At 41.0% G+C, this 26,424-nt stretch overlaps 1 protein-coding gene across 1 annotated transcript; it reads right to left on the minus strand.

Annotated features, from left to right (window-relative positions):
• LOC104160528 (collagen alpha-6(IV) chain-like) lies at positions 1–25,806 on the minus strand (the record flags this gene model as incomplete). Its single annotated transcript, XM_009698663.1, has 20 exons — positions 1–159; positions 779–958; positions 1,958–2,118; positions 3,015–3,119; positions 4,729–4,878; positions 5,723–5,833; positions 6,564–6,633; positions 7,975–8,028; positions 9,239–9,283; positions 10,214–10,273; positions 11,683–11,736; positions 12,765–12,857; positions 13,729–13,770; positions 13,909–13,944; positions 14,592–14,654; positions 15,083–15,118; positions 16,603–16,671; positions 17,551–17,667; positions 23,485–23,529; positions 25,672–25,806. Coding segments are annotated over 20 exons (1,785 nt in total), but the record flags the coding sequence as incomplete, so codon positions are not given.
• Positions 25,807–26,424: the final 618 nt, after the last annotated feature.

A 26,424-nucleotide genomic window follows, 5' to 3' on the forward strand; every position in this document is an offset into this window, starting at 1 on the left:
CTGGAGGGCCTGGAAGACCTGCTTGTCCCGGAAACCCATCCACTCCTGGGTCACCTGGAAGCCCACGAATTCCACTGGGACCTGGATATCCAACGCCAGGAGAACCAGTTTCTCCACGATGGCCCTTGGAGCCAGGTAATCCTGGCAGTCCTTTTTCACCTGGGAAACCTAGCCCACCATCACCCTGTGCACAACAAAGACAATTACAGCTGATAGTCAAAGACATGTAGAAAGAATATACACCACTATCATTTTAACAAGTCCATAAGAGTTTGGTTGGTTCTGTGCAAAGTTCAGATGGGCCTGGGAAGGTACATGGAAACCACTGCAAATTATCCATCATTATTTCAAAAGGCAGGAAAACTCAGTGACTACTAAAAATAATATATTATGTTGTATTTGCTAGAATGTAAATATTGCATATTCTAAAAGACACTTACTTTCTTTATAATTAAAAAGACTCTAGTGTGATTTTTCTGTTCCAAGATTTCAGTCATAATTATGCCCACAGTATCTTTTATCTTTTAGGACTCAATATAAAAGAGCATCAGGGCCTACCCCACTACTGGAAGCTTATCTTTTGACTGGGTAACCAAAGGCATAATGGTTGCCAATTATTAATCTTGACCAAAACAGATTTTTGCTCAGCGACTGTAAGCTTTTTATGCATTTGGAGACTTACTACAGGGCTAATCAGGACTACTAAGCCAGGCCTTTCTATTGTCTCTGCTCCTTACTCCAGTTCTGAAGCACTGCTGCTAAATTAATCTGAACTTACTGGAGGGCCCGGTGGGCCTGGCAAGCCTGGAAGTCCATCTCTGCCAGGGGTTCCTGGGATGCCTGAAGGTCCTCGGGGTGCTGTTGCACCACGGTCCCCACGAGCACCTCTGCCTGTTGCGTAGGATGAATCTCCTTTTTCTCCCTTAACACCTGGAAGACCTTGCTGACCAGCCAAAGCCTACAGGCCAAAAGACAAAAAAAAACAGGAATATGAACATGCAGAGAAAAGGTTTTGCTTCTTAAAAATGTCATATGAGGACAGGACACCATGACTGGAGCTAGGAAGAATCTCCAAAGGGTTTCCTCTTGTATACATTACACTTTAAAAAAAAAAAAAAAAAAGAGGAATTTTGATTATTTCCAAATGTTTCAATCAAGTCACTACAGCTTTACAGTGGCAAGCCAAACCCTGGTATATAGCACTATAGTGACAGCGATCTTGGATGGCACCTGGGAACATTACATCACTCATGGTATAACAGGGCCCAAGTATTGAATCTTCTTCTCTGTTACTTGGTGTGCTGCATTTACTGACACCGATAAAGATACTCCAAAGACAAAAGACTGGTATCTTTATGCACTGCAATTTTCAAAAGTAAATACTGCCAATGAGCAGTGCTCAGCACTTTGGAAAATCCTGTTTGTTATGGTTGCTGTTTCATAAAAAACACAGCTTAACTCTCACTAATGTATTTAGCATACAGCAGTTGAGAAGGAGACTGCATCTATGGCAGTCCAGTTTCTATAGCTATGAGCAATGATGTGGAAAGATCTCACCATTCAGTTTTTCAGGTCTTCTCCCTGTGCAGATGTATATTTGCTTCCCCAGCCAGCCCTCACTTAAGGACAACCCTGGGTCTAATCCATGTATGCCTACGGCCAAGAAGCCCTGGGATGAATAATTGTTACTGTTTTTCTATTGACTGCTAAACGTGCAGTTCTCAGAACTTAAGAACCATTTTTTCTCCCATTTTTTTATAGGTGATAATTTCTGTACTTTCAGCTTCTTTTCACAGATCAGTTTCTTGATTGCTCTTCTTTTTTTTAATCCAAAGAAGCAGAAGAAATTATGCAAAAAAATGTGTTCTGCTTTCACTACAATCAACACTAGCAATTGCACATGGGCACTTTTTCTCCTTTAGTTCACGACAACAAATATAAACTCTTCCTGCCTTACCGGAGGGCCTCGCAGTCCTGGTGCACCCACAGTGCCTGGGTCTCCACCAATGCCCTTAATCCCAGGCACACCAGGGCTTCCCGATGGACCCGGTGGACCTGAGATGCCTTTTAGACCAGCTCGTGTAACTCCTCCATCACAAGCACAATCACCTGCCTCTCCTGGAAAATACAGTCAACACTCCAAATTCAGTTTCATTTGGATAAAGACCCTTTTCAGTCGCAAAAGCTCCAAAAGCAGTGTTTGATTCAATTAGGACAAAGTCATTCTCATATAATTTGATTTTGCAGCTACTCTGCTCAAGTCACGTGACTGTCAAGCAAGTGGAGCTCAGGTTTTGTCCAGGTTAATTTCTATGCAATGCCCATCACCAAATTACCACGTGCAGCATGAACCTCAGCACTTCTTGACCTCTTCCCAAAGATTTAGACCCTCCTAAACAGATGGTTTTATGAGAGTTTTAGGTCAGAAGCCTTGTGTTTTTTCAAGAGACAGTTGTATGTCAGACAAAGTAAATCCATACTCTCACTCACAGTAGGTTACAATGACCCTCAGCTGGGTATATTTTCCTGAATCGTAACTGGCCATAGATCCAAACAATCACAAAGCACAGTGATGTCTGCATTGCCATAGTTTTTGCTGCTGGTTCTGTCATGCACTAAGACCCAAATTCTCATCATTTTCAGCACAGAGGAGAATAAAATTACGTTTCTCTGTCATTTTCAGCCTATATTGCAAAAACCAGTGAACAAGATTTTACTTCTCTCATTATGTCTTATGGCTTTAAAGTATAAATTAGCTAATTTTCTGTGTATGAGATGTTTATCTGCTTATTTGCCTGAGCAGAGTAGGAAGTAGGAAATAGGATTTTGCTGGCAGTGCTGGGAACAACTGTCTCTAAATTGTAAAGGCTATTCATTCCTTTGATCCATCTCAGCCTCCTGTGATTTGTCATAAAGACATTTCCACCTCATCCCTTAGGATATTAAGCATGTGTAAATATCTTTCTGAGGCCCAAGGACTGCTAAAAGGGTCTCCCCAAACAAGAGTCAATTACCTTTGGACCCCTTTGGACCCAAAGCTCCCGGCAGCCCTCTTTGTCCAGGCTCCCCTGGGGCCCCAGTTCTTCCATCCAGGATTGTGTCTGGGGGGAAGGAAGGGCCTATAAGCAGAAAGGAGGTAAGCAAAAGCCATAAGAAGGCTAGATTTCCAGCTCATTAATTACTTACAATGTTAGTTATGCAACTGACAGAAATGGCACCAGATCAATCTGCAACTGTGGAAGTTACACAAGGAGATGGAACTTGGTTGGTATCACAGGCTGCAGTCCTCTGCCATATGTTTGCTTCTAGCTTCTCATACAGAAAAGCAAAAGCTCTCATAATGTGGATGCAACAGTGTTTCATTCCTTTACTGCTCTACCATTGCACTGTTTCAAAGGTTTAATAGTTGACCAAAGAACTAACTAAACTGTGAACAGGTTGTACAAAGAAAGGCAAATGGCTTAGTTCATGGCAGATGTGCCTTTACAGCTCTGGGAGAAGCTGAGACTCATATCGATAGAAGATGAAGAGACAAATCAATGTATTGGTGATTGTGATGACTGGCTATTGCCCTTTTTGTTGGCACAGAAGCCATCACCCACAAGCAGTGTTTCTGCTGCTGCTGGCATGGTAGAGTCACCTCCAGGGCTACCTGCCTTCTGCGGAGCTCCTCAACTTCTCATTAAGTTACTGCAGCTCAGGAAAGAGACTAAATGGCTAAAAAGTTAAGGGTACTTTCCGTGTCCCTCACTTTATAACTGCAGGATTATTTTCTACCTCTCTTTATATGCTGAATAGAATAAAACATGAGCTGAGAGAAACAGCAGTGAAAGGTGATCTGACATAATCTAAAACCACTGTGTCTGAAAACCCTTCCCCTCAGTGACAACAGTAAGACGGAGTGCTGACCAGCACCAGTCTGATGTTCCATGGAAATAAACTGCAACCATCAGCTAAAAACAGCTACAAGAGCTTTACAGACTCTGCAGAAAAATGAGCCAGATTTGACTAGCAAACAGTTCTTGATAAGAGAGCTCTTATTTCTTCTCCACAGAAAATCATTTCATCAGGCCATGCTCATTGGCTCCATCACTGGAGTGTGCCCTGTTTGAAAGGTTGGCTCTCAAAAATGAAACAGGCCGTTTGAACTCAGTTTATGGCATAATAGTAAAACACAAAGTTTGTGTAAAATCCACCCTTTTCATGTAATACTCAGTTTCTGAGGAAAACAAAACAATGCATAATTAATCCAATCAGGGCATCCATACAAATGAACATGTGAAAATGAAATCACATTTCCTTAGGTCTGAAAGCTGTGTCTTCAGGCATCCTGTCTGACTCCTGGTACCCAAAACACCTACTCACAAGACCAGACATTTACCCCAGGTACTCATGAGGCCATGGTCTATTCTTTATCTAAGCCAGGAGGAGACTAGAGTGGATAGAACTTCAAAGTCCTCTGTGTCATAAATTGTGTTTACACAACCTTGTGCTTCAGTCTTTCAGGCTACCACTCTAACAATAATTAGCTGTATTTTCTTTCTTCAGTGGTAGCTGCTGATACATATATTTAAGGTTGTGAGATACAATCACAATGAGGTGTCAATCAAACATGTAAGGTTTACAGATGAATAATCCTCAGTGACAAAGAAATAAATATATAAATGATTATTTGTCTTGTTTCACTCTGAATTCAATATAAAAAATAAAAATTAAAAATATACATACGTGTGGAACCAGGCAATCCTGGTGCTCCTGGCAGACCAGGTAAACCACTTCTGCCAGGAGTGCCTGGTAATCCAATCGTTGCTCTTCCTGGTTCTCCCACTTCACCCTTCACACCTGGAATACCTGGAGACCCTCCAGGGCCCATTCCGTCTAGACAACAATGACACAATGAGCAGCTCTCCAGCAGCAAACACATTCTAGTATTTTTAATGTTCTGAAAATTACGGTCTGCCCTGAACTGTGACCATGTTAGCCCAGAACAATTTATAATTGCACACAAAGGAAAAGTTCCTAATCGGAGGCACCAACTGGTTCCCATTTACGCACTCTGTAGGTCATCCAAAAAACTTCACAGGGCTGCATTTAAATCCCACTGATCAGTTAGACAATTAACTATGTAAGACTGTGGTTTATTGATTTTTTTGTTTCCTTTGAGTGAGATAATTTCTTTAGTAGTTCCCAGTCTCTGGATCATTGCAGGCCAGGACTTCATAAGTGGCATTCAAGTGAAACAGAAACTTTCGAGTGAGATCTTTGATGAGACAAATGGGTTTCACCTACAGTGGGTTTATCTAGCCAATCTGTTGCCCTCTTTTGCAAATATTTAAAGTCATTAAAAAAATAATTTTCAAAAACATTTGCTATTATTTAAAATGTAGGAACTGTTCTGCCAATCAACTAATTCAAAATGGAAATCAAACAACCAACCTCCTGTGTACACTGCTACACCAAATATTCAGACCTGAAGACCTGCCTGGCCTGTAATTATTGTGAGACTAATTCTGCTCCCATCCAAGTCAACAACAGTTGGTTTCCCTGTGTGTCATCCCTGCCTCCTATGTCTCATACAGCAGTCTGCAAATCAGCCACCTGAAGGAGCAAGGAGAGGCTTGCTCCAACAATACCTTCACCATCTCCATGCCCCTACCCAGAGTCTTCTCGGTAACAAACACAGAAAACAGCCCACTAAGGGCACTGTTAGCAGCTGCTTTACCTCTCTTCAGGCCTGGAAATCCTGGAGCTCCTGGAAGACCTGGTAAACCACTGATCCCTTCATCTCCTGGAGGGCCAGGTATTCCTGGATTTCCAGGGTCACCTGGGGCACCTATTAGATAAATACAGAAAAACAAGGAGGAAAATCTCATGAGAATTTCTGCTGAAAGACTCTGCTCAGTCAACTACCCCAGTGGCCACTGATCTCATTGACAGCAAAGGTTGCAAAGCCGTTGGCAGTAAGCCTGTCAGTCAAAGTTAACAATAATGGGAAAAATTCCTCCTGATCTGTTAGAGGTCGTTTCAAACTTGACTGCATGTGAAGGAGGAAGAATAGGAGAGATTTGTCCCCTTACCTTTATAGCTTCAGAGACTGTTCCCATCCAGGCCTCATTCAGCTGTGGCGTTAATCAAGCTCATTTTCTCAACAATATTCTTACCACATTGAACAACAAATAATAGCAGAATGGCATTCAAAGTATTCATTTCCATGCAACACAAGGAAGGTGTTTTTCCTTAGTACACTGAAGAAAGACACACAGGTAGACACACAGCAGTTCCCTGCGCCCACACACAGTCAGCCTCCCAGGCACTAAATTTCATTCTGCCTTGAAACATATCATTCTGCAACATGGGGATGAAAGGTTTATTGTAAACTCTGAAGTTATAAACATGGGACCAAACGTATTCGTATGCCAACAATACAGAAATTAAAGGAAAAATAACAAGGGATGGGTTAGACCCAATACACAATGTGGAAAAGTGGTAAAATATAGCAAGAAGGAAAGTTAGTTCAGAAAAAGTGCTTTAGATGAGTTCCAAAACAAAATGGAAACGTGTACCTGAAATGACTACACCTTCCCTGTCAATAACAATAGGAGGGCCTGGGGGACCGATGTCACCTAATTCACCCTGTAGAAGAAAACAGATTCACGCCACATTCACATGGGTGATGGAGGGGAAGACTGCTTGTCAGGAAACAGACTGTATTATGGTAGCAACATCTGTGGTCTTTCACTGACTAACCATCATTCTTTGTCTTGGTGAAGAATTCACTTTGTTCTTCTGCTATTCACAATCATCTGCTGTCCTGACTTACCTACTTCCTGCCTGAGAAAACTGATGGCTGCTTCAGGTATAGTGTTTGCTACTATCCAGCTATCCTCTGAAGGCATCCTGCTACCTCAATAGGAAGCACGGACATGTGTATACCACATGTACTGGAGACCAGTTATCATATCAGCATATCGAACAATATCAGGTAGATCATAGTTGTTCACCTTGTGGTAAAAGCGAGAGAGCTGCTCTAACATACCTATTTTTAAAAGCATTCATCACTGCAGCTATCTGTTGCCTTGGAATCCTGAATTTCACTAATAGCAGCTTCCAGGAAAATGGATTCCTCCATAAAATCACCCAGGTAAAACAAGCAAGTTGTGACAAACTGCAGTATCATTCCTTCTTCTCATTCTAACACAGTACCAAATCCTCTTTGAAACAGCAAGTGCAAAATCTGACTGTTGTCCAAATTTACATCGTATTTATAATACAAACACCATACAGTGATCCGAGGCAGTGCACACTTTGTTGCTTCTTCCAGTAATACTCTGTGCATAAACCTGTACTACTACTTCTTCCATGTGCTCTGCACAAAAAAGCCTTTCAGTACTTGCATTTCATGTGTCTGTCAACCATACACCACTCTTGGTGGCAGATAAGTGTTTTTCACAGGAAACTACTATGCAACCATTTTCCACTCAGTTTCCAGATGTCCGACTGCCCAAGTTGTGAGACACCCAGAAAATGTCTGCTATGCGTTGCATATCTTCAGTACGAGAAATTGAACGTACTCTTTTCAGGCTTGTCAATACTTGTAGATCTGTGATCTAAGACTTCAGATAGCCTTGGCAACTAATCTTAACATCCACTTACTTCCATCTAATCTCGCCTCAATTGTCCAGTAAATATGGCATTGGTGTAAGGATAAAGGAGACCAGAGAGACTACACTTACAATTATAAGTCATGAAGTTACATGAATGAATATTGTAAAGGTATTAAAATATTCGAGTGTTCATCGTTCAGCAACCATTCATTTTTACCCTTAACAATAAAGTAAATGAGGAACTGAAACATACTGAAGATTACAATGACACAGAGGTAAAGAAGAGATTTAATTGGGGCAATGACACTTATTTATTCGTGCAAATATCTTTAAAAAAGCAATGCTTTAGTATTTTCATGTGAGAAGTTACCTTCATGCCTTGGACTCCATCCAGTCCTGAATAGCCTGGAACACCTGGATGACCCTACAAAGTCACACAGGGGAACATTATTATACAGTGAGACAATAAGACAGTGGCATTATTTGTTAGCTGAGACATCTGCAGTGCCTGGACTTGAACCACAAACCCAATTCATTGTCCTGCCAAACATCTCCAGAAGAAACAAAGAAAGAGAAAACTGATGGCATCAATTTCTCAGCACTCACAAAATACCAGAGCTGCTTTAGGCCTCCTTGTGCTGCAAAGATAGTGAGAACTTGTGAGCAGGCATGAAGGTGTCCAAATCAGGAGGACACCTTGGAGTTCTCACAGAACTGTAGAAATGCTTGTGGAGTGGAGTCTAGAATATTATTTTCCTTGTCCCCCACACTTTCCTCTCCACTCTGTTCCCCCTCCAACAAATTATTGGCACCAAAACATTTAAAGTGCCACTGGAAGATCCATCTCTCCATCTCTCCATTTCCTGGTAGCATTCTCAGGGACACCAAAATTCCCCTTCCAGGTGTGTGACTGGAAATCTGTTGGGTAACTGTTCTCTGTTGGGTAACATTCAACCTGGCCCGGTATGGATTGCAAATCGCACTGCCACTGCAGACAAAATGGGACGTTGCAAGAGCTAAGGAGCAGGGAACCTTAAGTTTAAATCTTGCCTGTGATTCTGAGGTCTTGGGACAGCTGTAGGCCCCAATATAGCCCATACACAGTATTGCAGTATTGTTGAGAAACTTGTCATATAGATATGAATTAGACTATACTGGACATATCATCACCTTCAGTATATCTTGAAAAGGACATATATAAAACAAAATATACAAGAAAGTGACTGAATTCCAGGCTGCAAAACTAAAATTTTATTTCTGAAAGTTGCTTTCTTGAACAACTTCCATTGGTGTATCTGCAAGTGAAAGTGCTTTAACATGTTTTCAGCCACTTGATCACCTGGCCATTTCCACCCCCAAAAGGGGAAAAGTGGGAGAGTTGATTGTTCCAGGAGGGAATGTACAATTTTCAATCTGTGGAGGTGGTTCTCTGAATACATAGGGATAACTAGAGAGACAGTTAAAGGGATCTAGAGTTTCACGTAGACTTTCTAGTTAGCTCTCACTAGTTTAATAAGGCAGGTGCATTCATCCATCAGAGATCTGAGAGCCACTAGATACAGAAGTCAGTACATCTTAAGCAGTTAGATGGCTTCTGTAATTGTAAGTACAGTAAAAAATAAAATAAATTTCACCTTTCTCCCTGGAATCCCATCAGATCCATCCAGTCCCAAAAGGCCCTAGAACAGCAAAAAAAAACGTTTACTTTCAGAGGCTCCATCTCAGTCTGGTCTTATATCAGGCTCCAAATATTCCAGCACCGAAGAACAAAAAGGTAAAACTTTCAAAAGGAGAAGCTACCACTGATTTTCTGTATCTCCCAAATAGTAACAATCATAATTGAAAGAATTCAGCAGAATATGATAAAATAATTATTATCTTCTTTAGCCATTGTCTTTCTAATTGGCGGTTCAAGTTAAATAAGTCATGGTGTCTCAACTTACTAGGAAGTTAGGTAGGTAGTTTGTAATTATAACACCATGAAACTTAATGCAATCAAGACTTTCCATCTTGACAATTTATTCTGCACATGTAGAACAGAATGCTTTGGTCTTCCTGTTGTGTATAAGCATGTCTCCGCAAGGTCATGGTGGTTTGAAGAATCTATGGTTGGCATATGAGTGAGCATGCTGTTAACTCCTACATTCATTGACTACTTAGACCAGCATCTGTTGCTAGCTTGCCCATTTCATCCCCAAATATCTATCGATGTTCTCTCACGGCTGGTTCTGGCACTGGTTAAAAGCTCCCTAAAGCCCCTGCAAGGCCTCTTTATTATCTTCATTTGGACCTCCTGCAAGCTTCCTTTTCTGTGAAGTTTTCAAAAAAACTGGAAAAACACAGGCTCTGCAGTATCAAGACTTCCACTAAATACTTCCATATGATTTTCTCAGACTGCTTTGTCTGTACATATCTTTCATCTCACCTTTAATCTGACACTTTACTGAGATAAGAACTATCTGTTGGTTCTGTTGTTGTATGGCACTGGCTACTATGGGACCCAGTCCTGTGTCTGAGACTCCTACATCTTTTGGGAATGCTTCTGTTGATGAAAGGCCCACTTCATGTGTTTGAGAACAGGCGTTTAAGGACATTGTAAAGTTACCTACCCGGCCACCCGGTAAGCCAGGCACACCTTTTTCTCCTTTTTCTCCAACACCTCCAAAGCCCTGAGGAAAAATGTCCGTATTAAATCTGTGATACATTTGAAATTGAACAGCCCTAAGACAAATTTACATAAACCCATCTATTAGTATAAACAGCACAACAAAGAGACAAGGGGAACTGACTGTTTCTGCTGGGACTCTTTCAACCCAGAAAGAAAACCTGTATCAGACTTGGCAGTACGTGCAATACATTATCTTCTTCATTCCCCATGACTTCCACCCATTTCAACCATGGCACATCTCTCAGTTGCAAATGCAAGTAACCCCATACTATAAACAGCAAAGTCCTGCCACTGCTATTCTGTATTGTATTCTATTCTACATTTAGAAATTTTTCAAATCTCATTTCTTAACAGTAGCAGCTCAAGGGAGTGCTTAGAGCACTCTTTTTGATTTCTAAAGCCTAAGAAGGACACAAAACTAGCATTTTCATGCTCAATATTTGGGAATGTTTGGTAGTTTTCCCAGTCAGTAAGAAGTATCAAATCCAGATATAGAACACCAGGATTTAATTTCAGCAAGAGTTACAGTAGTTAAGCAATTTTCAGGCTTCAATCTTGAAATATCTTATGGTTGTGGTTAAATTCACACATGTGTTCAACCCAACCAGCTTCAATGGGCCTCTTGTGATGCATAAAGCTAAATATGCACATAATGGAACATGTCCAGAAAGGCTAATAACAAACTGTGCTTCATGTACAGGTTTTTCTTGCACGTCTTTCTGCTAAGAACATCTGTACATTCAAGAAACTGGCAAACAATTTATCTTATTAGTCAGAAGTTCCACAAAATATTTATTCCTTAAACTTATCGAAATGACCTGTGTTTACAAAAGGTTATAAGCCAGGAAAATAGCTTTCTGGAATCCAGGGATAAATTGTTGTTCTTGATTCATACATAGAAGATGCTACACATCCCTGAGTTTATGAGCGCTAATGTTAAACGGCCTGTTTAAAACTGGATATATACAGACAGACAGAAAGATCTGCATGTGCTTTACAACTTTAAAGTAAAATAACAAAAATATGTTTAGACGTAACTAAAAGAAAAAAAAAATGTATTTTTTAAAAAATATGTCCAGCTCTCTGTGGGACCTCAAGAAACACTGCCATCAAGCGGCCACGTAAAGGGTATGTCTACTTGCAGGTCTCTGCAAACTGCAGACAACATGTCCCAAAATGATGTCTGCTTTGAAACGTCTGTAGCAGGACAGCATGATCTTCTTTGTATCTCCAGGGCAAAAAAATATAAGATCACAGCTACACTCTTCAAAAGGTCTTGTGGACATTTTAACCTGTTTTTTAAAGTAGTCTGGTGCCTAGAAACTACCGTAGAGACCTTGTGAGCTCTTCAGAGTGTTGAACCATCTAACCCACACTAGGCACATATTAAAAACTCTCCTCTGTCCTTACCGGCATGCCAGGCAATCCTTTGTCTCCAGGGTGTCCTTGAGGGCCTGGCTCGCCCTGACAAGGACAAAAAATCACTGTGTCTGTGAATGCAGCTTTCCCCAATCCACCCACCATGCTCCTGACTCCTAAAGTAAGGCCTTGCAATTTGTTTGTCAGCAAGTATACTTGGTTTGTATCATCATGTGCCAGATACAGTGTCTCTCAGCACAGTGCTGGTGCATGCAACAGATTGTCTGTGACCACTTCCCATGGCTTCAAAGACCACTACTTGGGAACTGTTGTTCTACTGTCCTCCACTGCTAGAAGTCAAACTAGAAGCATTTCATATCGTCATCTAGGGAACTGGAACATGCACTGTACTTCACGGAAAACAGCAAAATAACACATGATGAGATAGCATAATGTCTTCACAATCCTGAGCCAAAAGGAACGGCATTTGTTTGAATCTCACCTGGCGCTAATGTAACTCCACCAAGTAAGACAGTATCTCTCACAACTTACGCAGGGGCTCAGGCAAGCTCAGACTGGGCTCCCAAACCAGCCTGTATAGGTCCCAGATTAATTCAATATGCCTAAATTTCATGCGTGAAGAGAATCTTTAACTCAAGATCCATACAGCTTCTATAAAAACACTGATGAGCTAAATATGCATCTCAGTAAATGCCAAGATAACAAAGTAAAGGAGAAAAATCTGATTATTTCAGAGCAGTGTGCATCATAGCCAAAGGAAAAGAGCTGGAGCTTTTTATTTATTTTTCTAAACGGATTTGGATTTTTTGCTTCAGTTGACACAATTTCACAGGTCCAACAGAAACAAACTATAGTTCATTTATGTTTAGGACTAATGATGAAAACTTGAAAATAGCTTTCGGATTTCTCCTTGTGAGAGGTATGCATTCTCCAGTGGTCCACAATGCTCTAAGCTAAGAATATTTTTATTCAATAGTCCTCTGGCAGATTAAAGCAGTACAGAAAATTATTTCGATTTGGAAATATAACAGCCCTCACTGTCCAGTAATTTCATTCAGCCTTGAATGAAGTAGCATGGGGAGGGGCAGAGTTTGTAAACTGAATTTACAGACCTTTTCTCCTTGCTTCCCTTTTGGAAATCCCATGAATTCCAGTATTCCAGTGGATGGTGGGGGACCTGGAGGGCCAGGCAGCCCTACATCGCCCTGTTGGTAAAAGAGGAATCTATTAACATAGGCAGAACATGTTTGATTTCCTTTGAAAGTGACTTGCAAATCAGAAAAAAGCCACTTTAATTATATCCCATGTACATAATATCTGTATGCCAGAATGCTGGCACAGGAGTTTGGTCATGGAAGTCAAAAGATCAGGCTGAAAATTAAGATGAACAAAATGCATTAAATCTGTTTCAGAAGAGTTGTGGATATAAAACACGGCAAGGAAAAAAAAAAAAGGCTCAGATTTTGAATCAACAGGAAAATAGTCCAGAAAAACTTTGGGGAGAAATATGAAAGAAAAGAAGACAAGAAACAATTAGAAATGTAGAACACTGAGAACTGATTTTAACAGCCACAGAATCAAGTCTCAAATTAAGAACTTTGAGAAGCTCCATTATACCACTGTCAATCCTCACACAGACTGCAGGACACCCACTTAGGATAGTGAGACTATAAATTAGACATTGGTGGACCCAAAGAATATTATGAAAGCCCAAAAGAATCAGGTCAGTAGAATAATTCAATACAAGAGGTGAGGTTCCAAAGAAACTGAAAGACAGAGATTGAAAAGATGTCTAAGGACCTCATGTCTTGATAACCATGAAAATACTGCGCTGAATTGAGATTTTCCCTTTCCCTTTCTTCATCCAGAAAAAGCTCCCATCCTTTTTTTTGTGCACCAACAGATAAGGAACAAGCAAGACTCTTCAGTATTTGGACTGTCCATCAGTCCAAGAGAAGAAAAGAAAAAGGAAAATAAGAAAATGCTGGAATCTAGCCACTTTCTAGAGGATCAAGCTATGATGGAACACTAGAGTTTATTTCATGCTCTTTCCATAATAGATCAAGTTTCACCTACCTTTTCTCCTTTCTCTCCTTGAAAGCCTAATCCCATGTTACCCTAGAAGAGGAAAAAAATCAATGATGAATGAATAATAAGACAGCAGCAAAAACAGCATCACTATCATCTAGGCCCACAGCACTGTTAAAAAAGCCAACAATCAAGCATAGACAGAAGACAGGAAAGGTAGGTACTTACTTTTGGACCTGGTGGCCCAGGGGGACCCATCGGACCCTAAATGCGAACAAGATCAAGATTTTATTTCTTTTGACTTAATTAGGATGCACAGAATTGGAGCAATGCTGGGATCTGCAGTGGTACCTGAACTTTTATCTCTTGCCCCCAAAGCAAAAGTAACTGATACACATGATCTTCAGGTCTTCACATCTATAATGGACAGCATAGCCCTTTGGTACTGCGATTAATTAAAAGCAAACTTCAATTTAAAACCAACAAGCACGTTGTTTGTTTTTACCTCTGCCCAATGGAAACTCTCTTGCAGTATCTTGAAAAAGCAACTCTTTAGCATATTTCATGAGGGCAAAGGCTCCAAACGTGCAGAGGTCAGCATATTCCCTCTAGTCCCAAGATGAGGAAGTGCTCAGAACAGTATGATATGGTGTTTGTAGACAGCACCCTAGGGCTTTGCTGGAGCCCTCATTCACAACTGCTACTCTGAACACTGCTCCAGAGAGGAGCCTTCCCTCTTGTGATTAGATTATCTAAATTCAAGTATTCTATGCTTGAAGTCAGCTGTGCTCAGTTCTTTTCTGTGCACACACACTTTTGCTCATTGTCATGACACAAATACAGACAATGAGGGAAGACTGCCAACATTTTGAACTGTTCTATCAACAAGTGAAACAGTTGAGGTCTCTCACCTGCAAACCTGGTAATCCTATAGGGCCTGCAGAACCTATTGGACCTGGAAAACCTTTTGGGCCCTATAAGAAGAACATAGGACAAATACAGAATGTGTAGCGCTCACCCCATCAAACCCCAACCAAAGACAAAGTGAGTCTCAGGAAGCATTAAGTAATATACCCTAATTAAGTACACCAATTTAAATACTATAACAATCTGTTTCATATTATTAGATGTATTTTGAAAATCAAAGTTACAGAGTTTAATGGAAGAAGGGAGTTTGATTTGAAAAAGGAAAAATGGAACAGATCACAGCAAAAATCTGACTTCCTCTACCATAATGTGGATCCATTCATACCGTTACAAAGCTGGAATTGCTCATGCTATGGGTATCACACATGTGAATACATGCCCCACTAATTTGAAAAGCATCCTGGAGAACCAACACAAGAAAAATTACCTACTTAATATTCTCTAAAATTATTATTCCCCAAATTAAATAACTTACAGAAATTCCATCCAATCCAGGAAGACCATTTTCTCCCTAAAAATCATAAATGCATGAGTAAAAAATTACGCCATGTTATTGCAACAAATCCTAAGGAACATTAAGTTTCGTATAAATAGAAGTATTTGCTGTTAGTTAATATTAGATTAAGTGTAAATGGGAAAATGTTTTGGCACCTATGCTTCCATATTTAAACTGGGTAACGGAGAGATTCCAAAACTCTGGAGAAATTACAACCATTTTATTTATGGGTAAAAAGAGAAAAATAAAGTGGCATGAAAAAAGAATTATATTAATTGTAAAAACACTGGAAAATACACTATAAAAATTTTCATTACAACACCACTATAAAATATGTAAAAGCTTATAATTATATCAAATTATCTGTATTTCCCGTAAATATCGAAGTAAATAAGTAAAGATCTATTTAACTTTTACCAACTTATGAGTGTACATAATGTGGGTAGAATTTTAGAAAAATTCTTTATTTTGACCAACAAAGTCAGGGTGAGGGGTCTTACATGACAGAATACATTTCTTAATATTTTCTATACTTAATGAAGCATAAGGCTGCTAAATATTGCTGAATTCAGTACCACAACAGGTACCGAACCCTTTGTAGATTTATTCCAAACCTAATACTTCTGGCAAAAATTAAAACCACGGTAAGCTGGTGAGTGCTCGTTTCAAGGCAACAAACAACCAAATCTCTTACATGAGCACATTCAAGAATCTATTCACTATTCTGAACAATAAACTGAAACTGTCTATCCATAGTTTGTATCTTCTGTACAGGAAAAAAAATTACAGACTTGATACAGACATTTCAGGGTGAGGTCCCTATTAAATAGAGAGAGTAAAATCCTGACTTCACAGTGACAAAGGATGGAATACTATGAGTGGGATATGATATTCATGTATTTAAATGACTGATTACTTACTAGTACGTCCCAGTACAAAAAAACACTGGGAGGCAGCTGGGATCTCACAACCCAAATCTTAACATGCACTTGCGAGTTTCCTGAGCTGTTATTTCAACAGACCTGGCACATGCAAAGAGGTCAGTCACAGGAAAATTCAGAGTGTAGGTGAAAGGTCTGTCCTTTGCTACATCTGCCTCTAGAAAGACATGTGCTACCCCACGTAAGTCAGGATAAGCTTACAAGAAATTCCTCACATCGATGGTTTGACACCACAAACGAATGGTGCTACCTCCCCAGAGACAAGAGAAGGACCAGCAACTACACTGACCAGTAACGCGATGAGCAATGTCCCAGCATCCCAGTATGGGATGAACAAGATCTCTGCAAAGACAAAGCAATTCCAGGCTCTGAGAGTATTCCGCATTGTCATTAATGAAGTTATTGTAATGCCTTTTTCACAGCTCTGCATTCAGACATACGCAGGACGCACACGTCTAACATCACGAGCAATCGAACCTGCAGAATCAGCCCTGCAACCTGTAGGACATCAAAGTGTTTCTTGTACTGCATTTTCTCCTATGTGAAGACAAGTCTTACCTTCATTCCTTTAAGACTGCCTTGAGCAAAAACAGGTTCTCCTTTAAGGCCTTTTGGGCCAGGATGACCCTGATTAAAAAAAAAAACAAACAAAAAAAAGCCAAAAATAAATTTCTGGAAAAAATACTGATTGAGTTTCGAAAGAATTGAAAGAACTTATATTCAGCTTAATGAACAAGGCAAACTCCTGGCTCCAGTAAACTGCAAAAGTACCTCTGCAGCTTTGTCAAGAAGCTGTGGTATTATGACATCTTAAGACTTCCTGCGGCTCTAGAAAAACAAGGTTCTGCAAACATTTTCTCTGGAATTTTCCTGTTTATATTAGATTTCCCTTTTATTTTAGGCCTTCAACAGCTATTAAGATCCTATTTGAATCTGTTTGACATGGTGTAACCCTCCTCTTCATATACATATCAATGTCACCCAGAGGGACCTTGACACGTGACAGAGGTGGGCCTATGCGAACCTCATGAAGTTCAACAAGGCCAAGTGCAAGGTCCTGCATCTGAGTTAGGGCAATCCCAGACATAGATTCAGGCTGAGCGATGAGTGGATTGAGAGCAGCTCTTAGGAGAAGGACTTGGGGGTACTGGTGGGTGAAAAACTGAATATGAGCTGTCAACATGCACTCATAGCCTAGAAAGCCAACCGTATCCTGGGCTGCATCACAAGCAGCGTGACCAGCAGGTTGAGGGAGGGGATTCTTCCCCTCTACTCCACCCTGGTGAGACCCCAACTCAGTGTGGGAGCGTACTGAATTCACAGGAATTTCATTTTATCCTCAGAGTGTAATTTCAATAGAGAATGATACTAAGCTCTAACAATACTAACTTACTTAGGATTATTAGGGCTCTTCCTAAGTAATTTATAGTTACTTTTCCAACAATGACATGAAAAACAAATCCTGGCTTAGTGACTACCAAATATCATATTCAAGTTGGGACATACAGGCAGCCCAGGTAGTCCAGGAAATCCATCTGATCCAGAAACGCCAGGACTCCCAGTGGTACCATTGCAGCCATCAAGGCCAGGCAGACCTCTAGGTCCAGATTGCCCAGGGTGACCCTGTGTAAACGGGAAAAAGAAAGAATGACTGACAGGATGCATTATTTTATTAGTAATAATGTCCCCAGAAAACTGATATCTTCCAAATGGTAACACAAAACAAAAGAAACGCACAACTCCCACTCAAGTTCAGTGTACAGCAGACTGCAACAGAACTAGCTGCTTTGGCCAGCATTGTTTATCCTCCCCAAAGCTTAAATCCTAGAACATTGGCTGCATTCATTTCATTACCTTTTTTTCCAAGGGATAATTTTCTGAAGTGCATAACTTGTGCATGAGTAGGTCCCAAAAGGGCAATACTCATCCCACAGCAGTCTGAAATATATGGCATATAACACTGCAAAACAGCACGCAAGGGTGCACCTGACACCAGGAATGGAAGTTGCTCGTGTGAAACCAAGGGTTGAGGCAGACTCAACAATACTCAGCATTTATAATTCCAATCTGATTAAAGTTTCAGTGACTTCTCTTCCTCTCCAGTGTGGATTCTTTCTTTTAATAGTTCAACAGATGTTACAGCTCCAGCATCAGGCCATTCAAGCAAAACAGCTTTTCTTGTTGTATTAAACTTAAAACCTTAGGCAAAGCAACTGGGAGAAAGACCTAATTAAACTAACAGCATTTAAAAGAAACTATTTGCAATGGCCAATTATTAATCAAGCAGAGTAGAATACAATTGTACCTAATTCTGCCTTCACACCTCTTTTGCCCTGGTATAGCTCTATTAATTTGACTGGAGTTTACTCAGCATGGTACTGGTGCAAAGGAGATCAAAGTATGAGACTTCAGTTACTTTTTCTTCAGTGTCATATGGGTATGTGTAGGCAAAACACAGGAAGGTTGAACACAGTCACACTACCCAGGTTTCAAGCAGCTCTTTATTTTATCCTCCTTTTCTCAGAAATGAGTTCTGTGGCACTCAAAGACAGTGTTTTGTGGCAGGATGAAAATTGAAACTTATGGAGATAGTATCAGTAACTGACAGTTCTCTCCCTCCTCTCTGTACACCCCGATCTTGACTCATCCCGAAAGTACTTTTGTTTGATCCCAAAGATTCATCCTTAAGATACGGCATTAAACAAGTTATGAGTCACACTAGGAAAGTAAGAAAATAAACATGGATAAAATGGAGATAAAGCAGAACATTAACAATCCTTCATGCCTGACACTTAAAACAAAACACATTTGTGTTGCTAAAGGTCTCCCCAGTCCAAGCCAATAGCATATGCTCTGACCAAACTCAATAAGAACTTCGCAGTAACGTAAAGCCTTTTATCTAAGGATCTCAAAATGCCTTGCAAAAATGTGGGAATGCTATAATCTTCATTTTACGGATGAGAAGCTGGGGGCACACAGTAGCAGAGTGACTTTCCCGAGGACGCAGAGCAACTTAGGCCATAATTACGTAAATGCTCAAGCTGATCGCTGGTCTCAGCTGCTGCCAGGAGAGCCATCGCACACTCCTGCTTACTCGCACCTACCTCTTCCCTGTGCTGGCATAAGCACAGGCAGAATACGTGAGTCAGAGCAGGAACCCAACACAGCAGAGAAATAACTGTTCGGTTTCTTAATGGGGTTAATTTTCAGCTAGATGAGTTCCTTGGTCCAGCTCATTTGGCAACTGCATTGCGATTTGTGCCAACAAAACAGAGAGAAGGGGACAGAGCCCAGATCAGCATAGGGTGCAAACTGCATGTAAAGTGTGTCTCCACTACACGATCAAGGCAGCTCACTCAGACAAGTATAAATTTGAGATTAAACAAGGCCTCAGGACATGGAATGAAGTCATCTCAAAGCATTAGCATCGGGCACCACTGCATACGTACTACCCGTTGCTCAGATGATTAAAGTCTGTTTGTCAAAACACCCACACGCGGTGTGCAAGCAGGGACTTGCCAGGCCTTGGTAAAGTGACAGGAGAAGGCTGAAGCACCAATTTATTGCCATTTATGTTTGCCTCTTAGAAATTATTTCATTTGGTTCCCAAAGCTGGAACAAATCAGTGGCAACCCATCCTCCTCTATCCATGCATGATGTCGTAGCCAAGGGCATCAAGTCTCTGACAGAACAGGCTCTGACAGCAGAGGGAGGGCAGAGTGGTCAACATCTACCAGGTCTTTCACTTTGTTTACAGCATCAACAAAACCAGAAGCTATGTGGGACAAGCGGACGTGTATCTGGTTACAACATAAGGTGACCAGCTGCAGGGTTTAGTGAAGCTGAACAGCCAACATCTGCCCCTCAGAGCTAGGCAGCCGGGAGCCAAGCTGCTAAGCCTTTAGTGCTGGCCAAGAGCCAGCCCCTGGCAGGCAGCTGACAGGCAGCCTCATGTCCTGGGAAACACTTTGGGTGAGATCTCCTAACTCTTGGACCAACACGGTCTGTAAGTAGCCCAAAGGATTCTGGTATCCTTTTAATATGTGAGAAGGGCTCACAAAGAGAGGACATAAAGTATGCTGACCACAGTGATTTCTTATGTGTATTAAATAAATCTATGGTCCTGTCACTTAACCCCATGGCATCCATGTCTGTGGTTCTGAGCCAACGCATGACATGGACTGACACACATGCACACATGTACACATGCTGTCTCTTTTGCTTTAGGAAAAAAATCCACAGGATTTCCTACTTTCTAGCTAATCTGCTATCAGAGTTCACAATGTTTTGTTTTAAGAACCTTACCTGAGGAGATACTGAGCACCCACAACCGACTTCCTTGAGAGCTGCAAAGTTCTGGCTTAAGCGAACCTTTTCCCCAGGGATTTAAAATACTGATTTAAAGAGCTGTTTTGACTTGAAAAATGGTGATTAATAGTTTCACTGCTCTCACCTCCTCTAATTCCTGTTTTGGCAGATGAGCCAATTCAGCACAAGAATCTCAATTGTCTAAGGCAGAAGATTTTTACAGGCTTTACTTATAGATGGCAGGGTGACTAGTTTACAGACCTGAGTTAAAACATAGGTTGGAGAGATCACTTGTGCTCTCTGTTCTTACAAAAGAAGACATTCCCTGTGAAATACATAAGGAAACTTGAACTGTTCATCTAGGCCCTTGCTTTATCTGACTCTTGCTTGTACACTAACACTGTGATCCCAAGGGGCCTCTTTTCTAAATCAAACAGCACAAAGGCGATCCCAACAGAAGAGCTCAACAAATATTTAAAAACAAGGAAACAAATGCAATTAAGAGTGAACACAAAACTAATGAATAAGCAGTTTCATGGATTGCTACAGCAAAATAACCTTTTTATAGCCATCGCAAAGTGCTTGTGTTTCCTTCAGGAGGGTCACAAAACAGACAACTTTGCCTTTCCATGTAGCTCTAGCATTCATGGTACAGACAAGGGCTCACTTCTCATAGAAATATTTCCCTCTAGAACTCCTTGGACAGTTCATGAAAAGCTATATACATCTTCCAGCTCCAGTTCCAGTCTGCCAGAGGTGTCCTTGAATCTCGTCCGATGGGAAAAAATAAACTTCCCGAGTAGGGCTAAGGATTTGAGGGTTTCTTCTACAGTGTGACACGAAAGGCTACCAATAAACACATGTAGCTGCTGTATTTACTAGGTTAAAGGGATTAGTCAGGCCAGCTGCAACAACATGATTTCCTTGTCACCAGCATTCCCTAAGGGAACTCTGTGGAACACCACTTCCCTTAAGGTCAATAGTGGGATTCCCCTCTGAACCACAACCTTGCAGTTCTTTGACCATGACTAAAAAAATACCTGCCCATGCTAACATATCTGCATACAACAAAGAATCTCCCTTCATATTTCGATGTTAATTCTTGGGCAGAGATAGCAACATACTTTTACTTCTCTCTTACATGTATCAGCACAGACACGCTCTCTCTCCTTTGCTCTGCATTTCACACATCCACATAATGTGCATAAGTTTGTATACATTTCACAACAAACCTAAGCTACTCCCTCTCCTGATATGCAACTGGCAAAAGTATAAATACTTTGTCAAGACATAATGGTTGCTATTCTCACCCTGGAATGGAAGTACTTATCTCAATGGCTAGAATGTAAACAGTATGAATTAGTTTCCTTTCCCCCTTTTTCTGTCCTGCAGTTACGGCACAGAAGAGCCCCAGGGGTGAGCGCTTTGCTGTTCATGAGCAGCAAAATCTGCCTCCTTCCCATTCACTCACCTGCAGAATACTGTAAAGCAGGCAGAATAGATCTGCATATGCTGGAGGCTTTGAATCCTCTCATCTACCTCCCCTACCTCTCTCCTTGGAATGCCTGTTGCTGCCAACTACCTGGCAATGGCTGTTGCTGTATCTCTGCCTCCCCTCACTGTTGGGAATCCCCTTTCTCCAGAGCCTCCTCTGAAAAAATACCCTGAGAACAGCATGTTCCCACAGTGTGTTCAATTAAATTAAGTATTATGGGAACAGCTTGTTCTCTTCAGAGCTAGAGAGTTGGCTGGTGGGAAAAGAAAAAAATAGCAGCAAGGGAGTAGAGCAGGAGAGAAAACAGGCAAGGATGAGCAGAGGGGGAGAGAAGGACAAGGGCCAGGAAGGAACTGGAATCAAGCAAGCTCATTTACCAGGCCAACTGTGCATTTTCAGCCAATCTATTAAAACAATTCAGTTTTTGATAGGAAGTAAGAAAACACAGCTCAACTGTTGGGGGCTCTTGGCCAGCTGAGGAAACAGGGAAGATGAGAAAGAGCACGAGGACAGACTGAAGGCACAAGGATATAGAAGATGCAAAAATATCACCAAGAAAAGAAAAAGAATTCTAACACCAGAAGGAGAAAGCAGAATAAGCTAAATAGCGTAGAGAGAGCAAGGAAGTTTGGGGCAACTTCTAAACCTGGCCCAGCTAAATCTACTGAGGTAAAGTGTCTGTAAGACATTTTTGCAAAAATCACTGGGGAAAACCAAAGCAAAAGAAAACTGGTCAAAACACTCTAGGCACCTAATTTTTTGTATGGGAAAGGAAACTATTGTCACTAGAATGTTAAAGTTTGAAAGAATGAAAGAAAGAAACAAACAAAAAATTCCTGATGGTCAGGGAAAGTGGTTACCTACCCCATCATCTGGAAAATGCAGCATTTATATCTTTCCAGTCTTAGATTTCTGAAACGCTCAGATCTAAACCAGAACTAATGCCTAGGGGAGATGCAAGGATTCTCTGGAGGGCCTCAGCTCTAATCACTGTTTTCATTCACATCATAGCAAAAGAAGATTGAGGGAGACCTGATAACAGTTATCACAAGGAAGAAGGCTAACACAGAGTAAAAGGGAACAATCTGCTCTCTGTGTCCAGACGAGTAAGATGAGAACTAAGAGGTTTAAGTTGCAGAAAGAAAGACTGGTTAGCCATTAGCAAAGCTTTTCTAACAGAGAAGTTAAAGAGTCTCCATCGTTACAAGGTTTTAAGAATTGGTTAGGAAACACATAGTAAAAATGGCCTGAAGCACAGCTGATCATGCCTGTTTGACTGTCTGAGGTCCCCTTCAATTCCATAAGTCTATGATTTTATGATACGGTGTTTTCTAGACATGGTGCTGAGAGAACATGGTGCTGAAAGAAAAGCTTATCAATGATGCATTGGATCCCCATGTAACCCAGGCTCACTTCCTGATAGGGATCAACTTCCTATCATCCCATAATAGGATGGAAACCTCTTACAAAACAGCATGGGATCACCAGGTAGACTAACAAACACTGCCACTTCCCTCCAGAGAGAAGTAAGCACTTGCAAGATACCTTACACGTGTGCTAGGACAGTCTCATTGTGCTTACATGCTTTTGGTTGTGATTAACATTCTGGTGGTTTATATTTACGTATGCAAACTTACTGGGATCCCGTTGATGCCTTGAAATCCTGGAACTCCCATTGGGCCCTGAAGAAAAAGAGTACACATTATATTTCACTTCATTAATCTGTATATTTCGGTTACCTGTGAGATACTTTTCACTCCAGCATTTTCAGTCTTGGACTTTAGCTTTCAAAACCAAAAGGAGCAAACTATCTCATGCAGATTCTCTCTGACCGCAGGGCTCAGTGAAGATAGGAACTGAGCATCTGAGCTTGACTGGATGCCAAATGAGTGTTTCAGGAATGTTTTAATCGGGCAGTTTAAAGTAAAAATATAATCTCCTACTGCACATCTGGGGAAAACAAGATGCCAGGAAAATAAACAAACCAGTATAAGCTTAACTCTCAGTGTCACACTTGACCTTCCCAGAGTTTTAACAGGACTTATGGGTTTTTCTGTCTATACTTGGAGATATGTAGACCACTGTATTAGCTTCAGACCACCCCTAGCTGAGTTGTAAGTAATTACCACTTTGTTCTACTGCTCTGCTCTGGGTAGGAGCAAAACAGATGGTGTAAGCAGAATCTCCAGCCTAAACTGCTCTTGGTTTGGAAAGGTAAAGCATATTGCTTCCACGAGGGATAAAGAGATAGAATCTTATTGCATATTGGTATTGCATATGTATCCATTTCAATGTATGAAAACAGCAGTTCTGGAGGAAATAAGGGATTTTTTCAGTGCAAGGAAATCCTTCCAATCATTAAAGGCCAGTTCTTATCCTGGGTTTCTGTGTCTTCCAAAATCCAGGTTCAATGATTTCAGTGTTATCTGCTAGAATTATGGAAATGCTATCATTCATACTGGCACTCAGTCCTTGTTTTGAATCCTCCATTCACTGACTTTCAGATGAATGCAACACCAAAGCAATGACTTTCATTGTCATCATTTTCAGTTCTTTGTCTTATGAGAAAAGGTGACTACAACTGCAACGTGTTGACTAATATTAAATGAGAAGAGGGTGTAACTGCAAGTGTATGCAAGTACAGTTGAGCTGGTTTTCATTTAGCTAGCACACTCAGCTAGTAGCTGGGAAAACATGGAAGACAAAGTCTACTTTGCAGGTCCTGGTACCTAAACTATCTGTCTTTTTCTTATTTGCACACATGACCTGCGCATCTTGCATCAAGTAGACTGGTAAGATGCTCTGGGACAGTTCCAGAATGCAAGATCTTCTCCTGATGTCCCAGACTTCCTTCAGGTTTTAGAAACCAGGCACAGCATACAGGACTTCCTCTGCCTTTTAAGTTTTCAAGCTATTGTCCTTGAAATATTCTTTTTGCCCAACTGCATAGGCACAAAAGTAGGAATCTCATCCCAGCCCCTGCATCAGACAGTATCAGACTTCCTCATTTTATAATCTGCTATATAAGCTCTGTCAGGCTATGTGGTGGGAGCACATACACTGCTCCGGCCGATGCGGCAGGACTCAGTGAGTTCTCTGCAGGCAACCCAAAACTCATGATGTGAACACATGCCTGGTGCACAATGTAAGATTTCCTTAAGGTGAACTATCCACATGTATCCACTCTTTACTGCTGAAAGTATTTGTTCATACTTCCATTCATTCTTTTGCCTAGCTCCAAACTCCCCTTTTGATACTTCCTTCCTAAGAAGAGACAGCAGAACAGATCTGAAGGGCATCAAGACATTTCTACGTTTGCTGTTCTGCCCATTCTTGCACACTGCATTCATTGACACCCACACCTTATGGGTTATTCCATCTAATATGACATAGGTTATAACATTCTTTCTCTTATAGATAACTTTGCACCTGCAAAAATGAATTGCAGGTTTCATTTAGTGCTCATTCCTTTTGCTTTTCTAGACACCAATTCGGGATCTTCTACACAGAAACCATCTCCAGGTCTCTCTGAACGTAGTGTCAGTAACACCCATCTATTCCTAGGCATGGGAAGTGAAAGACTACTTGCAACAGCAATACTCGTTTGGCTATGGTTCATCTACCAGGATGGCTACAATGTTCAGCAGCTTTAGGAACTATATTCTCATTAAAAAATAAAAGCAGGGGATTCTCTAAAGATACTAATGAAATGCTGTTGTGTTCTTACCCCTGGGCAGATAGTCCAAAATTATCTTTATTAATTCAAAAATATATACAAGGCCATGGATCTATTGCAGGGACAGAAAAGTCACTGTTGAACCTACCTTGTCGCCTTTCTGTCCAGCTGGTCCAGGGGGGCCCACTGCTCCTCTCTCACCTTTTGCTCCCGGCAAACCTTCTGGGCCAGTAAATCCAGGTGCACCTATCGGTCCTTGAAGTCCAATTGGTCCTGGTCGACCCTAATATACAACAAAAAATAAGTCAATACATCATGTTCACAAACTCCTTTGCAATTACTCTATCCCACTCAATTTTTAATGCAATTTGATACCTCTCAGGGTAGTTAGGACATCCTAAAATTTTGCCTGTACGTTCTCAGATACAGAGATTTTAGAGGTTTTTGGAGGTAGGTCATGAGTAATAGTAAGAAGTCTCCCCTTTTTCCTGGAAGATTTATTACTACCCATATTGCTGTAGGAAGGAACAAAGGAGGACAACAGCATTTTGAGTTCAAACTGCCTGGTGCTTCTTGAGTTTGCATCTCTATTTCCAAGTTGCATAGTGCAAAAAGTTTTGCTTATGCTTTAGATTAAGCACAACAAAAAGGTAACACAAGATGCAAGAAGTGCACGGGTCGCATACAGTCAGAAAGCACAATTTAGAGTATTTGAGACTAGTGCAATGGTTAGCTCAAGATTGGGATTGGTTCCACCGTGCTTTCCTGGTCACCTTATAGTCAGGGTGTGGATTTTGATTCTCGAGCAGAAAAAGGAGGGTGCAATGACGGAGCACTGCCCCGAGATGGCAGCCTTTTCTACAACTGCAGAGCTGAATCTGGGACTGATGAACTTTCATTG

Source organism: Cariama cristata, unplaced genomic scaffold (genome assembly GCF_000690535.1).
Source record: "Cariama cristata isolate BGI_N322 unplaced genomic scaffold, ASM69053v1 scaffold14584, whole genome shotgun sequence".
Classification (NCBI taxonomy): Eukaryota; Metazoa; Chordata; class Aves; order Cariamiformes; family Cariamidae; genus Cariama; species Cariama cristata.